Source organism: Sinocyclocheilus anshuiensis, unplaced genomic scaffold (genome assembly GCF_001515605.1).
Source record: "Sinocyclocheilus anshuiensis isolate Anshui unplaced genomic scaffold, SAMN03320099.WGS_v1.1 scaffold1237, whole genome shotgun sequence".
In the NCBI taxonomy this organism is placed as follows: domain Eukaryota; kingdom Metazoa; phylum Chordata; class Actinopteri; order Cypriniformes; family Cyprinidae; genus Sinocyclocheilus; species Sinocyclocheilus anshuiensis.
Window position 1 is genome coordinate 1736680 of NW_015553581.1, and position 15164 is coordinate 1751843.

Sequence of the window (15164 nt, forward strand, 5' to 3'; positions counted from 1 at the left end):
CAAAGGTTGCGGGTTCGAGTCTCGTACCAGCAGGGAGTAGGTGGGGGGAGTGAATGTACAGCGCTCTCTCCCACCTTCAATACCACAACTGAGGTGCCCTTGAGCAAGGCACCGAACCCCCAACTGCTCCCCGGGTGCCGCAGCATAAATGGCTGCCCACTGCTCCGGGTGTGTGTTCACGGTGTGTGTGTGTTCACTGCTGTGTGTGTGTGCACTTTGGATGGGATAAATGCAGAGCACTAATTCCGAGTATGGGTCACCATACTTGGCCACATGTCACTTCACTTCATTAAGTAAAATACAGTTTTACTCAGTGAAGGAGAATTTCTGTCCTTCTTAATTAACATGAAATGCAATAATCTCTGCACAGATTTTTATTTCTTTATGAACTGTATTCATAGACATGTCGGAAATATTGGTTATTGGCATTTTGTGATTTGAAAGTGGATATTAATGCTCGCTTGTGTGAGTTTTAATCCAGTACAACATTCAAAAGTGACTCAGAATATGCATAATACGAATTCAGTCCTCTTACACTGTAATTATAGTTTTATTTTTGTACATTGTGAGACAAATGAGAGTTAAAATGATTCTATCTATGTGCCATGAACACTGGCTTTTAACTGGGGTCTTTCTCAGTGATGTATACTCTGGTCTTTTCATGTTTGGATCAAAATGTACCATCATAGCAGCAAGAGCAAAGCAGGTTTAGTGAGGATATGAGCTTTTATAAGGACTGAACTCACACTGATATTGATTCTCCAGTCATCTGTTGTGCTGAATGAGGACTTCACTTGCTTTTTGTTTGGTTTGCTTGCTACCCCTGATCTCTCGCTAACTAGACGTGTCATGTGACCCAAGCTTGGAGGGAGTTCTTGCCACGCTTCACCAGTTTTGAAGCAAGTGTGTGTGTTTGCGTGCTTGGTTTTTGTATCCTGTACTGAGAAATCAATGTGATCTGTATAGAGACTGATCACTGAGTTATTTAAGCTGCCAATGCATCTTTAATGACCTCTCGCGCAAGCTCTTAATTAAATCGAAAGTCCTCATGGGTGGACAAACGCTTCCTCTTCATGTATTTGAGCGCAGTTACGATATTTGCTAGTGTTGTTGTGTTGTTGCATTTGTAGCCGTGATCATTGTGTAGTTTTGTTGAGTTTTGTGACTAATAATAAAACTTCTCTGAGCATATCTATACCTGTAATTAGTGTGAATGTGAAAGGGGCATGCTTAAATCCATGAGCAGTGTGTCTGTGTGTACTGACTTGATGTTTTCTTGCTGAGGTGGCCTGGGAAACCAAGGCCACTTTACGCTACTATAAGCCATGAGTGTAGTCATTCTACAGTCCTGTATCCTGCTGACTCACCAATGCTAATAAAGTCCTGTCATATTTCATCTTTTGGGTCCACAAATTGTCCACATTCAAGTACACTATGCTGCAAAAAATATATATTTTATTTTGTTTCAGTAAACTGAATTTAAAAATGTTTTCTGAATGTGCAACTTAACATTTGAAACTTACTTTACACTATACATGCATAAAATCTTACATACATGTACATAAAATCGAGTATTACAGAAATAATGTACTTTTAAAGAATAAATTCAATTGCAAACTGAATGTAATTGCATTAATTGTGATTGTGTTAATTTAATTAAATTGATTGTGTTATATATTAAATACTTTTATAGGTCATTGTCTTTGAAATATGGTTAAAGTGTACTGCCGAAATTAAAATATACAGTACTTAATGTCATTTCTACTGAACATTTTGTCATATATAAATACAAAAATATTTGTAATTACCCATATGTAATGAAGTTGCAATTCAGTAAATTTAAAATATATTAATTTTAAATGTAATATTGTATTACACATTACAGTTAAAATTATGATTCTTTACATGTGCTTTAGTATGTTAGTCAACACATTACAATAAGTGTACGTCTTTGACAAAAGATAATTAACAGGTCCAAAAGTTTGACACTTCAAGTACACTTAAGTGGCATTTTATTTCATACCATATTAGCACAGATTTTTTTAAAGAGTGCGTTTAAGATTTGAAGTACACTGCAATTGCACATTTAATACAATTAAGCACACTTCTCTTTCAAAAGGGTGAGTTTAACAGTAGACTTAAAGTGGCAATCAAAATCACTGATTTCTCCACAAGTCATATCAGCTTCCCAAGCAAAGCTGTTGCAATAATCCATTGTTATTTAAAGTCAGTGGGAAGATGATTAAAAGGAGTAATGTTGATGAAAAAACTGCATGTTGCGTAACTGAGTCAAAGGCCATCGTATGAGGAGGAAACAGAGAGAGAGAGAGAGAGAGAGAAAGATTTTAGCTAACACTGTAAAAAGAGTGACAGCCCAAATAGTATTTTAAGGAAAGACAAAGAAGAAGGAAAGAAAAAGGAGCATAAAATGGTAAAGACTTATAGATGTAAACATGTAACGAGAAAACTTTGGACCCAGAAAGGCCTGGAAGAAGAGCCTATATGTGAACTGCAGTCCTTCGTTGTTGCTGAATATTGCCTTTGCACTCCAAGTAAGTATTTATTTATTTATATTTCTCTTTTACAAGTTAATGAAGTCATATGACACAGTAGAATACAATACTTTAACTCTTTTTGTTACTTAAGAATATACTTTCATATTTTACAAATGCTGAAATCTTAAAGTCATAATGAAGTACATAAATCTAAAGTTCTCAGATTAAACATTGAACAGAAAAAGTAAAAGTCTGTTTTGTTCTCTGTCTCCATGCAGCATGTATTGGTACTGTACTCTTTGTGTGCACTGGTTGTGGATACACATTCAGGATGTAGACAGAGAGAACAGTGGCCTATGTGCTCTTTTACTCAGGTATATCGACACTACTTAAGAGCTGGATTGGATCACAGTAAAATTACATTTACCCTGTTGCTTTCCATGGAAGCTGATATAGTTGTACTAAAGCATCTTTAGAGTTAAGTCCAATGTTTCTTCTGTTTAGTTTCCCATTGATCCTGGCTCCATCTTTGGACTTTCTGATCCCTGCCCTGGCCCTGCTTTCTGCTCAGTCAGGTGAGAATGGCAGAATTAAAGTGAAGGCAAAGACAATCTAATAATCTACCCAATTAAGCATACTAACAAACCCAAATGAAACCCATCTAAAGAAAAAAAAAAGTAATTGGTGCTGATCGTATTGTGTGTTAGGGACTGCTGTGGCCTGCAGGGGGCAGTGCACTGAACCAGAGGAGCCTGTGGCCCCAGCACACCCATTAAGAGAGATAGAGCACAGTGCTGTCCGTGGTGCTGAACATTCAGACCACCCTCCCATTGTCACATTGTTCTACAGTAGCACATAGTAACGTCAAATCCCACTTACCAAAAAGGCGTAGCCAAAGTTTGTTTGTTTGTTTGTCAGGGTTATTATAGATACCTAAATTTAAAAAATTTCTGTTACTTGAAATAAAATAAATGTTAACTGGAATAAAATATTTATTTATTCATTCATTTGTCAGGGTTATTATAGATGACATACAATTTAAAACATTTCTGTTACTTGACAAAATAAATGTTAACTGGAATAAAATATTTATTTATTTATGTATTTATTGATAGCTAAAACCATTTAAACATTTCTGTTACTTGAATTAAAATAAATTTGAACTGAAGTACAATATTTCTTAATTAATTAGTTTATTTATTTATTTATGACTGTGGTTGCAGGTATGGCGCAGCTCGCTGTGGGTTTGACTGGTCTGAGTGGCTTTGCACTGGGATGTTGTGGACCATTAGTTCTGGCTCATCTCCTCTGCATTCTGGGGTTTTCCATCTACAGGGAGGCAGCACTGCTTTGTTCTGACCACTGGGGCATGGCTGCACTGTAAGGACACGCTTTTCTGAAGTCTTTCATATTGTGTATACTGTCTAGGAAAAAACAGCAGTTTATAACATTAGCAATTTGTAATATTTTTTTATTTTAGTTGAACAATATTAATTGAACAATATAGAAATACCTCATAAGATCAGATTGGAAGGAATAAGTGTTTTCTTTTGCACTGTTGCAGTAAGTGTGCAACTACACAGATACACAGACAGCACTAAATACAAATTTCCTTTTTCTTTTTCTTTTTTTTGAGGGCAATTGTTCTTCTTGTGATCCTGTCTCAGCATCTGCCCTCCTTTCTGCGGCTGTCTGTGTTCTCCGTCTGCAGGAGACTCTCTGAGTCACATCAAGGGATTTTGTTCAAATTCAGGATGACTTAAAGGCACAATATGTAAGATTTTTTATTAAAATATCCAAAAACCACTAGAACAGTGTTATATATTTTGCTGACTTGTGTACTTACATTATCCCAAATGTTTCGAAGAATGTTTAAATCAAGAGAAATAAGCAATTTTAACTAGTGACACGGACCGTGTCCATAGTGTCATTGTGTCGCCTGTCAATGACGTCATAACCCCCTCGATTTCCGGTTTTGTTTTGTAGAAACACCAAAGACGCTTTAATATGTTGTGCGTTTTAATAGACTGGTGACGACCGCACAGAGTAACATTATAACAGAACTTTCAAATGTATCTAGTATGATAAAACAGCACTGCTTTTTTCCCCCACATACACACGACCGGAAGCAGCAGAAGCGGTCGACTGTGGCATAATAAAAGCTCCGCTGCTTTCGAGCCGTGTGTCATTTCCTGTGTTGCACTGGTAGTCGAGCTCTTTTACAGCTTTTAACCTGCAGTACATTAGATCAGTGTTTTGCCTGTAAGAAGATTATATCATTGATCTGGGCAAAGTTTCCCAACGAAGATGTGCCTTGTGTTACAGCGATCTTTGGCTAAAATGTTCTTAATTTAATATGAGGTTGAATGTTGTCCAAGGTTATGGGAAACAGTTTAAAGCTTTTTATGAATGATCGTAAGCTCGTATTGGAATCTTGCTTTTGGGAAATCCTTATTGGTTTTTCTCTGCTGTGTGGAAGTAGACAGTGCCTGACTGTCTAGTTATTATTCTCATCCATCTAAGGCTTTGTAAATGTTTTGATGTGGGGGTGTTTGTGTGCAGCTAAAAATGTATGAATTACAATATCAAATTTGATGTATTTTTTAAAGCATTTATTTATGTTAATTTATAAATATACATGTTACAACATATATGTAGAAATTTACATGAACCTAGATTCATGGTTGCTGGAATATATTTCAAATTAGATTTACACTACCCTTCTAAAGTTTTGGGTCAGTAAGATTTCTTTTTTAAGAAATGTATACTTTTTTCAACAAGGGTGCGTTATATTGATCAAAAGTGACAGTGAAGACATTTAAGGATCATGTGACACTGAAGACTGGAGTAATGATACTGAAAAGCTTTACATCACAGGAATAAATTACATACTAAATATATATTCAAATAGAAAACTGATTTTAAATCGTAATAATATTTTATAATATTATTGTCTTTATTTATTTTTTTTATCAAATAACATTGAAGATGTGAAGAAGTGTATAAATATTGCATTCGGTATAAAATAAAACTATGTGGCATCTGCAAATAAATGATTTTTTTTTACTTTTCTAGGCCATTATTGCAATCACTTTTAATCTGTTTTTGTATGTACATAAAATAACACAGGCGCATTGACATTTATGCACTTGTTGGGTCACTGTATGCAGGTCTTTTTTTTAGGTCCACACTCAATAACAGATATATTGTTTCTGCTCTTTGTGTTCGTCCTGTGTAGGTACTTCTATCTGTGATTGTAACATGGGGTGTTTGTGCCGCACTGGTGCACTGGGGACAGGTCCATCTTACCTCTCTCACCCAGATGCTCTCAACAAAGAGAAACGCCAGCTTCATTCAGTCCACACTCATCTGACCTTGTCTTTCCTAATGACTCTATACCAGGGGTGCCCAAACTCGGTCCTGGAGGGCCGGTGTCCTGAAGAGTTTAGCTCCAACCTCAATTAAACACACCTGAACCAGCTAATCAAGCTCTTAATAGGCATACTAGAAACTTGAAGGCAGGTGTGTTGAGGCAAGTTGGAGCTAAACTCTGCAGGACACCAGCCCTCCAGGACCGAGTTTGGGCACCCCTGCTCTATACCTTGGCTGGACTTCCCCCTTCCTGGTAATGTGAAAGATTTTTCAGTTTTAGTTGCCTTGTAGGTATTAGCTGTGGAGTTGTGTGTCCAAAATGTAACTTTCCACATGTTTTTGTTAAGCATTATGTTTCTTGTGTACTCTCAGCCCCAGCACTCCTCCTGCTGTCTGGAAAAAGCATTGCAGCAGGAGTGGCAGGAGGCCTGTCTGCCACCATTAGCTCTCCGGCTGTGTAGGCTCCTGAAGGCTTCTGTGCCCCCAGCACATGCCTGTAACAGGGGCCTGTGTTTGGATGGACTGGGAAGTGTGCTTTCTGGCCTGATGGGGGCACCAGTAGGACTGTGCAGCAGTGTGCCTAATGCATGTGTTATTGGGCTCAGCCAGGTAAGAGACTGTACTGATGCGGTGACTGTTAGCTTTGCCTAGATTTAACTTTTATGATATTTATTGCAACATGTCTTCATGATGTTTCTTCTTCTCTCAGTCTGGGTCCCGGAGCACAGTGCAGCTCGCTGGGGTGTTGTTGTTAATTCTGGGTGTGTCTCCTCAGTTAGCTCAGATACTCTGCTCAGTCCCTCTGGTCGTCCATGGTGATCATCATTTTATATTTTTACATTTGACTTTTCCTCTTCATTTTATAATTCACTACTGGTCAAAAGTTTGGAATATTTTTTATTTTATTTTTTTTAAATAAAAGAAGCATCTTACACTCACCAAGCCTGCATTTATTTGATCAAAAAGTACAGTAAAAGCAGTAATATTGTACAGTAAAATCAATATTGTAAAATATTATTATGATTTATAAGTTTTGTTTTCTATTTCATATTTTAAAATGTCATTTATTCCTGTGATAACAAAGCTGAATTTTCGGCAGTCATTACTCCGGTCTTCAGTGTCACATGATCCTTCATAATTATTTCTAACGTGCTGATTTGCTGCTCAAGAAGCATTTCTTATTATTATCAATGCTGAAAGCAGTTGTGCTGCTTCATATTTTTGTGGTCAAATGTTTGGGTTTAAGTAAGATGCATTAAATTGATTAAAAGTGAGAGTAAAGACATTTATACTGTTACAAAAGATCTCTATTTCAAATAAATGCTGGTCTTTTGGATTATCTGTTCATCAAAAAAAAAAAGCAGCAAATCAGCATATTTGTATGATTTCTGAAGGATCACTGACACTGAAGACTGGAGTAATGACTGCTGAAAATTACATTTTAAAATATATGTTTAAATAGAAAACAGTATTTATAATAATATTTCACAATATTACTGTTTGTACTGTATTTTTAATCAAGCAAATGCAGCCTTGGTGAGAATAAGAGACTTTTTTCAAAACATTCAATGAATTAATCCAAACTTTTGAGGGGCAGTGTACTTTCCATCTTCGTAGCTCATACTATACCTCTATATCTCTCTGTCTTTCTTAACTGTATACACAAATCCTTTAGGTTTCATCAGGTCAACCTATAGTTATGGTTTCAGCCAAATTAGTTTGTTAGGACTATGGCATTACAGTCATAAATTAAATGTTTGCGTTTTTGTTCTCTCAGGTGCTGTGCTCAGCGTGACCTACACACTTGCCGTGGATACAGGCATAACTTATTTCCAACATGCAGATGGTGACTCAGGACGCAACATTTTTAACATCGGCTTCACAGTGTTTATGTCATTAGCACTGCCGCGCTGGTTCAAACCCCCCCCTCTAGTTTTATACAAACAGGTATGGTATCGGGCTGCGGCTTAATTAAAGGACATTATGTACATCATTTGGACATGAGTCTGTTTCATTCTATGAATTTTCATCTTCTTGTGTTCAGGTGTACCCAGTGTTGGCGTTTTTCTCCAGTCTCTTTTAACCTTACCCATTTTCTTTGTGGGGGTGTTGGCTTTTCTTCTAGAGCACACTGTTTCAGGTAAAACAGCACTGAAATACAATACTGTTCAAAACTTTGTGGTCTGAAAGATTTTTTTTTTAATGTTTTTGAAAGAATTCTCTCCAGCTGTATTTGTTTGTTAGATAAAATACAGCAAAAACAGTAATATTGTAAAATATTATTACATTGTAAAATAATTGTTTTCTATTTGAATATATTTAAAATGGAATTATTTCTCTGATGGTAAAACTGAATTTGAAGCATCGTTACTCCAGTCTTAAGTGTCACATGATCCTTCAGAAATCATTCTAATATGCTAAATTTGCTGCTCAAGAAACATTTTGCGTTATTATCTATTGAAAACAGTTGTGCTGCTTAATATTTTTGTGGAAACGATACAGTTTTATTTCAGAAACTTTGATGAAAAGAACAGCATTTGTTTGAAATAGAAATCTTTTGCAACATTATAAATGTCTTTACCGTCACCTTTGATCAATTTCATGCGTCATTGCAGAATAAAAGTACAAATTTCTTTCAAAGAAAAACCATGTACTCACCCCAAACATTTGAACACTAGTGTACATTTCAGTTAGCACACAAAATAAAGCTCTGATTGAATGTCTGTGATTTTTGGCATTTAGGGACTTTGCCTGAGAGGGGTCTTGTGCGACATGAAGGCACAAAGAAGATTCTGTCTCTCGCCAATCAGCAGCAGGGATACAGCCATAGTCTAGACTCAGTGTATGACCCTCCTCCACCTGTGATGAAAGTGCAGGACCTGAGCGGCTTGAGAAGCGTCCTCTTCTGCGCCTGCAGAAGCCCACCTGTTGAAGAGGTGGTAGTGACAGTACCAGAGATGTCCAGCTTATTACCTGACAAGGATGCTGGTGTTAGCAGTGGCTGAATTTTTGCACCTCAGCCCATCTTTTATTTAATTTTAATTTTGTATTTAATTTCTGGTTTGCATTTTATAAATTGTATTATGTTTATGAGGGGAACAGTTTTGTATTAATGCATTGGTTCTCAACCTTTTTGACTCGAGGACCCCCCATTATCCGACACAATTAAAAAAACTTTGAAAAGTGATTTAATAAGTCATTTAAGTTCAGTTAGATTGTTTTATTTTATTGATAATATTGCTATTAATAATCATTTATTAATAGTAATATATTAATTTGAGGCCCCCTAGTGGGTCCCAGCCTTCTGGTTGAGAACCACTGGATAGAGTGCAACAGTGGGGTTCTGGAAGTAAAATCCCATTCATTTTCTCTATTGGGGAACTGCTTTTTAAGATAACTTAAACCTTTAAAGAAGGCCTGTTTTGAGCTCCAAGGTTCTCAATCGGTGGAATATGCTTTTCTTGGAAAAACTACATTACCCATAATACCATGCAGAAAATTCCACCAGTGAGAGAGTCGCAGCAAGCAAAAGAATGTCCACAGCATGAATCAGGAAAAATATCATAAGTCGGTGTACCTACTCTCAAAATCCTTAACTATTTCTATATATATGTATTAATATTTTCAATAAGTTTAAAATGTATTGTTTTTATAGTCTTAATTAACAGCTTTAAAAGCAAGTTTAATTTTACCAACGTTTTTAATTTATGCCATTCTCAATGCTTCATGGGATTTTAGTTCTTTCCCTCACTAAATGCAGTACACAGTATGGTACCTTTGTCTTTATGTACGATTTCTGTGCTTCAAATAAAAGTTTGTGATGACGTGATTCACCTCACAGCTGGTTGATTTGGTTCTTTGCTTGTAACACCATAATTAAGTATTTTTAAAAATCCCTATTGGAAAAATGAATGGAAAAAAAAAATACTTCCAGAACCAGCGGCACTGAAAAAGTGCATTCCATTGATACACTCTATCAATACACCCTATACATTTTAGCATGGAGTTGTTAACATGGAGAAATTTTGTGAAGAGACTAAAGAAATACAAAGGCAGATATTTCCATAATCTTTAATTCTGAAAAATAGATCTTTAAATAGTTTTACAAATATTATATAATTTCTGACATCTTTAAGTAAAATGTAAATAATGCCACAAAACAGATAAATACAGTAAGTTGGATGGGAAATTGAGTATTACGGCATAAAGCACACATAAGGACTACATAAACTGGCATAAACATTGCTACACATTGCACAGAGTAAACTCTTAATTTGTTTGAATGAAGCCTTCATAAAAGTACTCAAAACCCTTATGTATGCTAGAAGGAGAAATACAGTGTACAATGTGACCATTAAATACTTGATTAAGTTGGAAAAGACACCTCTACGTTTACAGTGAGAAACATTTAAATGACCATATGAATGAACGCAAAACAGTTATCATGAACCGCTCTGGACCTGAAAGTACATTTTCCTGATGTTTTAAAGGCCTTAAACCAGTTGTAAAGTGTACATTTCTGTGGGTGTGTTTGTGTGTACCTTCCACTCACAGAACTTCCTCCTCTGTCTCAAACTTTATCAGGCCACGTTGGTCTGATTGCCTGTGGTTGAGTCACTGCATACCTGAGTTTAAAGCAAATTCATCTATAGTTTCCTCACTTCAACAGCTATAACGATATGATTAGGGAATGTGTATGTGTGTGTATAAGAGAAAGAGACTGAATAGGAGATATCCGAGCGGAAGTGTGTGCGTCTTGATATATTTGTGATAATGTTCCAGTGTAGGCAGTAAAGAAAACCCATCTGAAAAGTGTTAAATATGGGTTTTAAAGATCAATTTTGTCCCGTCCAATGTCCACTTCCTCAAATGAGAGTTAACCCACAGAATAGCTGCATCCTTTCTAGTATTTAGGGTTTATTCAGGGTCATAAGTGATTGTGTTCTTCATTTCTTACTTCATTTCTTACTTCATTTTCTTTTAGATCCTTCCAAAACTTTTTTTTTTATTTCGTGTGACATTCTCATTCCCTTTTCATCTATCATTGTCCATCATGCTCCAGGGATGGAAGTGTGTTGGATCCAGCACATGAGTCCCAACCCAGTGCAGGAGTGAGGAATACCAGTGTATCCCCACAGCCTGATGTCCAACTGTCCCTCCCCAGCTATAAAGTACCCTGAGTGGGCCGAACGCCCAGTGAGCCAGCCAGTGCTGGTCCACGGCTGCGTAGCAGGAGGAAACCACGCCATTGACCACCACCGTGCCGTGGCGGGTGAGCGGCGCAAAAACCCCCTTGTCCTCCTGTATTTGGATCCTAGTGACCCGGGACAGATGTCCCTGCTGTCCTGCTCCTCGTGTGGACACCACGCACTGACCTGGCAGCACATCACTAGCAAATACAGACTTCAGCTCTGCACTTGCTACAGGCCCTGAGCAGTTCCCTTCGGATACAAACAGGAGATGGGCCGCCGTCAAGCTCAGTTTAGCACCCGAGTCCGTCTCGATGGCGTAGAACTGCTTCTCTGCGGAAGGATCGCGGTCTAGGAAGGCGATGACTTCGCTGTAGATGAGCTGCCCGCTTCCATCGCACTCTGATGAAGCGAGTACTTTCTCTCCAGGCTGTAAGCTGTCCATAGTCTTCACGCTTCCATCCTCAACGGCGACAAGAGCCGATGCGGGAAAACAACCGCCGGTTTTTGCAGCCACAGAGTGCTCTGAAAGAGAAATAGAGAGAATATAATGACAAATGAGCAATCGAATTGGCCGTTTTCTCTATTGATGTGCACAGTAGCCTAAAAAAATTCCAAAGGTCATGTGTTCGTTAAAGCTTGGGTTCGGATTGTTCAAATGGCACAGTGCCTTCCTCAGATTAATCTTCAATCTTTAAAACACACACACCCAAGCACAAACACACTGCCGCTCTCATTGTAAACCCATAAAAATGCAATCAAACTGAAAGTTGCAGTGGCAAAATAACCTGGCGTGTGCAGGCAAACATTTCAAGCACCATCCTTCAAGCTAATTCGTTTTTTTTTCTTCTTTCGCACGACTCCAGTCAGCTGGTAAAAATGCAGTAAAAGCTAATAAATAACCACTTGATTGAATCTCAGCTCCCTGTGACTTCTGTCCAACAGAAGTGACTGGGGTCTGGAGCGACGTATGCACTACAAAAACGAGTCTCAAGTCTCTGTTGAGTCCTACACAAATATTTGGAAAAGGTAAGTACCAAGGCCAGGTGATAAGACAGGCTGAGATAAGAGATCTGAGAAAAGGGGACAACAGAGTTGCCGTCTGGAAAACAAAGGAGTTGGTTAATCATCTCACAGCACTTTAGCAGCCAGTCCTACTTCTTGAGGCACATTCTCTCTCTCTTACGTAAACACGTATACATATTTACTCTTATGCACTTCTAGCATATGTATGTAGGCCTATGTGTGTGCAGAAGTGCATAAAGTAAAAACTCACAACCCCAAATTCAAGACTGTTTTGTTCATATTTGAGTTATAAAGATTTTTTATATGACATTTCATAATGTTGTATCTTCTGGTAAATGTGTTTTTCTTATTTTTATACTGCAGTAAGTGCCTGAATTCAGACAAATCTGACAAGAGTTGAAGAAGCCAGCTGAAGAACACACCTTTAGAGGACTTTGATAAAGCAGAAGTAGACAACAGGTCTTGCTTGTGTTTGCATGCTCTATCAGAAAGATAACAGAAGGGCCTCAAATATATCCACACACAGGTCTCATTCCTCTCTAGCAGCGGTGAAACACTCTACAGCCTTTAAAAAAAATGTATAGTCAGACCCAATCCAAATCTACAGAACTTTTTTGCATTTTCTGCACTGAGGAAGATCTGATGAATTCTGTTTTCTGAATTTTGTGAACATTTTTTGTTGTTCCAATTATGTATGTTTGTGTAGTAAGGATGTGTGTTAAATGAAATTATTATTTTAACCCATCTTCAATGAGAACATAAAAGTCCTGTGCGCAATAGGTAATTTTTAGCATCCAAAAAATTAAAATGCATGTCAAGAGACTGTCAGAAGAGACAATAAAACACTGAATGGGCACACTTTTACTTTCCCAGTTGTCTGGCCAATAATTTGGTCTCTGGTGACTCAGGTATAGAGGCAGGTGTTTAAGGTTTAATGATGTGGTCTGTTACCTTCATCCCAGGTCTACCACTTATCTCACCAAAGTTAATGAGAAATGACCACCTTCACCACAATAGGACACACCTGATTTAACTGCACACTGAACGCATATGAACCTTTCAGTCTGGAGTCTCTTTAGTTCAAACACCAGAGATCAGACTGGACGGTGTTCTACAATCAATCATAAACCTGTATCAAAAACAATGCCTTTTTGTTTAAATCCACATAATATTCCAATTTTACCCATTTTATATGGGAAGCACTAGTAAAATGATGAGTATTGCTCAACTATTCATGTAAACTATTGAAGTGAAACGAAAAAAATCCAGGGCTGGATATTACATTATATTATTCTGCATAGCACATTGGATATAGTTAAGTGGCATATAGTTGTATTGTAAATAAACAGAGTGATATATGTAGTCTCAGCCCTACCTGACTTGACGCTGCAGTGGATGTAAGATTTGGACTCATAGTAGACCCAATCAAAACCGGCCTCCACCGCTAGACGTGCCAACATGCCATATTTATTACGGTCGCGATCTGAGGTGGTGATATCGACAGCTCTTCCTTCGTAATGCAGTGAATCTTCAAAGTGATTGCCGTCTTCATCCCAACCCTCGGTCACCCTGAGCTTCACCCCGGGCCACATGTTCATCACAGAGATAGCCAGAGAGTTCAGCTTATCTTTACAGCGCTGTGAACGCAACAAGGAAAGATGTTTAGACCTGGGTTACACACGTGGAAGATCATGGCCTGCATTTACTGGAATTTGCAAGAAATACGCAAACAAGACCATTTATAACTCCAAAGGGCAAAACAGACTGAATTACACACACACACACAGGTTTGTTTTTGTGAAAAGTGGGGACATCCCATAGGCGTAATGGTTTTTATACTGTACAGACCGTATATTCTATTGCCCTACACCAACCCTACCCCTAAACCTACACCTTACAGGAAACTCTGTGCTATTTCAGATTTTCAATACACTCCATTCTGTGTGATTTATATGCGTTTTGAAAAGTGGGGACATGGGGTAATGTCCTGAAAAGTCACCTTCTCCTTGTAATACCTATGTCATACCTTTGTCATTATACAAATTTATGTCCTCATTTGTCACAAAAACGCGCACGCGCACACACACACACACACACACACACACACACACACACACACAAACTTACATCACAGGTCAAGTCAAAAGACAGTTGATTCAAATGGCACTGAATTCTGTTGTTGTGGTATAAAAATAAAAACACATTATCCAGAGATCTGCAAATTATACTTTAAAGAGTTCAAGATCACCTCTTCAATGAGTTGAAGTGTATGGCCATAACACCACAAAAAATATGCAAAATAAACGAACAGGCTAAATCTTTCAATCTTGTTTACATGAAGATGATTTGATCACTCTGATTTAAGTGACGTTTTAGAAATGAGTATTTAACTTCCCTTTGTTTACCCTGTGTTGTCTTCCATGCAGAGCTTTCCACTGCACACTTTCCAACAATTAGTTTTGCTTTCCTAAATAAATTAGTATTTATTCCTATACTAACTAATTAAGAGTTTCTGTAATCCCTGTATTTTCACATTAACATACAATATGCAATCGTTTTTGATTTTAACCCAGGCACCTCTCTTTCATGCCTGAAGAGTTTGTTTTCAAAAGCACCCACGAAAAACATTACATAATGACAAATTATTGAATCATGAGGAGAACTGAGTGATGCTTGAACCAACAAATATATACTGACTTATTTTTACCATCCCACAGGTATTTTTCAACGACCAAGGTACAAAATGTTGAGTGATTCACTTTTAGTCATTTAACCTAACCACATTCACCACCCTTTAGAATACACACGACAAATTTGCTTTTAACAGCAAATTCATATTTCAGCATGGAAACAAGCATTCATTGCCAAAGCACAGATATAATGTAACTAACCACAATTTTAGGCAATATCGGTTTCGTTATTTGGAAAGGGCATAAGAGTCATTAGTTCAGATTCATGAGTCATTTATGATTTATTTATAAATTGCTTAAAAAAAAACACACACTAAATGGGAAGTTTACTTATTTTTGAAACTATTTCTATATATATATATATATATATATATATATATATATATATATAA

The 15164-nt window shown here is 37.3% G+C and overlaps 1 protein-coding gene and 1 pseudogene across 1 annotated transcript in view; one reads left to right on the forward strand and one right to left on the reverse strand.

The window, feature by feature from the left end:
• The first annotated feature begins 675 nt into the window (after positions 1–675).
• On the forward strand, positions 676–8872 carry LOC107668361 (solute carrier family 23 member 3-like; annotated as a pseudogene).
• A 1075-nt stretch (positions 8873–9947) lies between these two features.
• Positions 9948–15164, reverse strand: part of LOC107668405 (indian hedgehog B protein-like) — a 6614-nt gene continuing 1397 nt past the window's right edge. Inside the window, exons 2-3 of the mRNA XM_016460276.1 lie at positions 13458–13719; positions 9948–11581 (exon numbers count right to left, since the gene is read on the reverse strand). Coding sequence (XP_016315762.1) covers positions 10902–11581; positions 13458–13719 — 942 coding nt within the window. The 3' untranslated portion in view covers positions 9948–10901. The remainder of the gene's footprint in view (positions 11582–13457; positions 13720–15164) is intronic.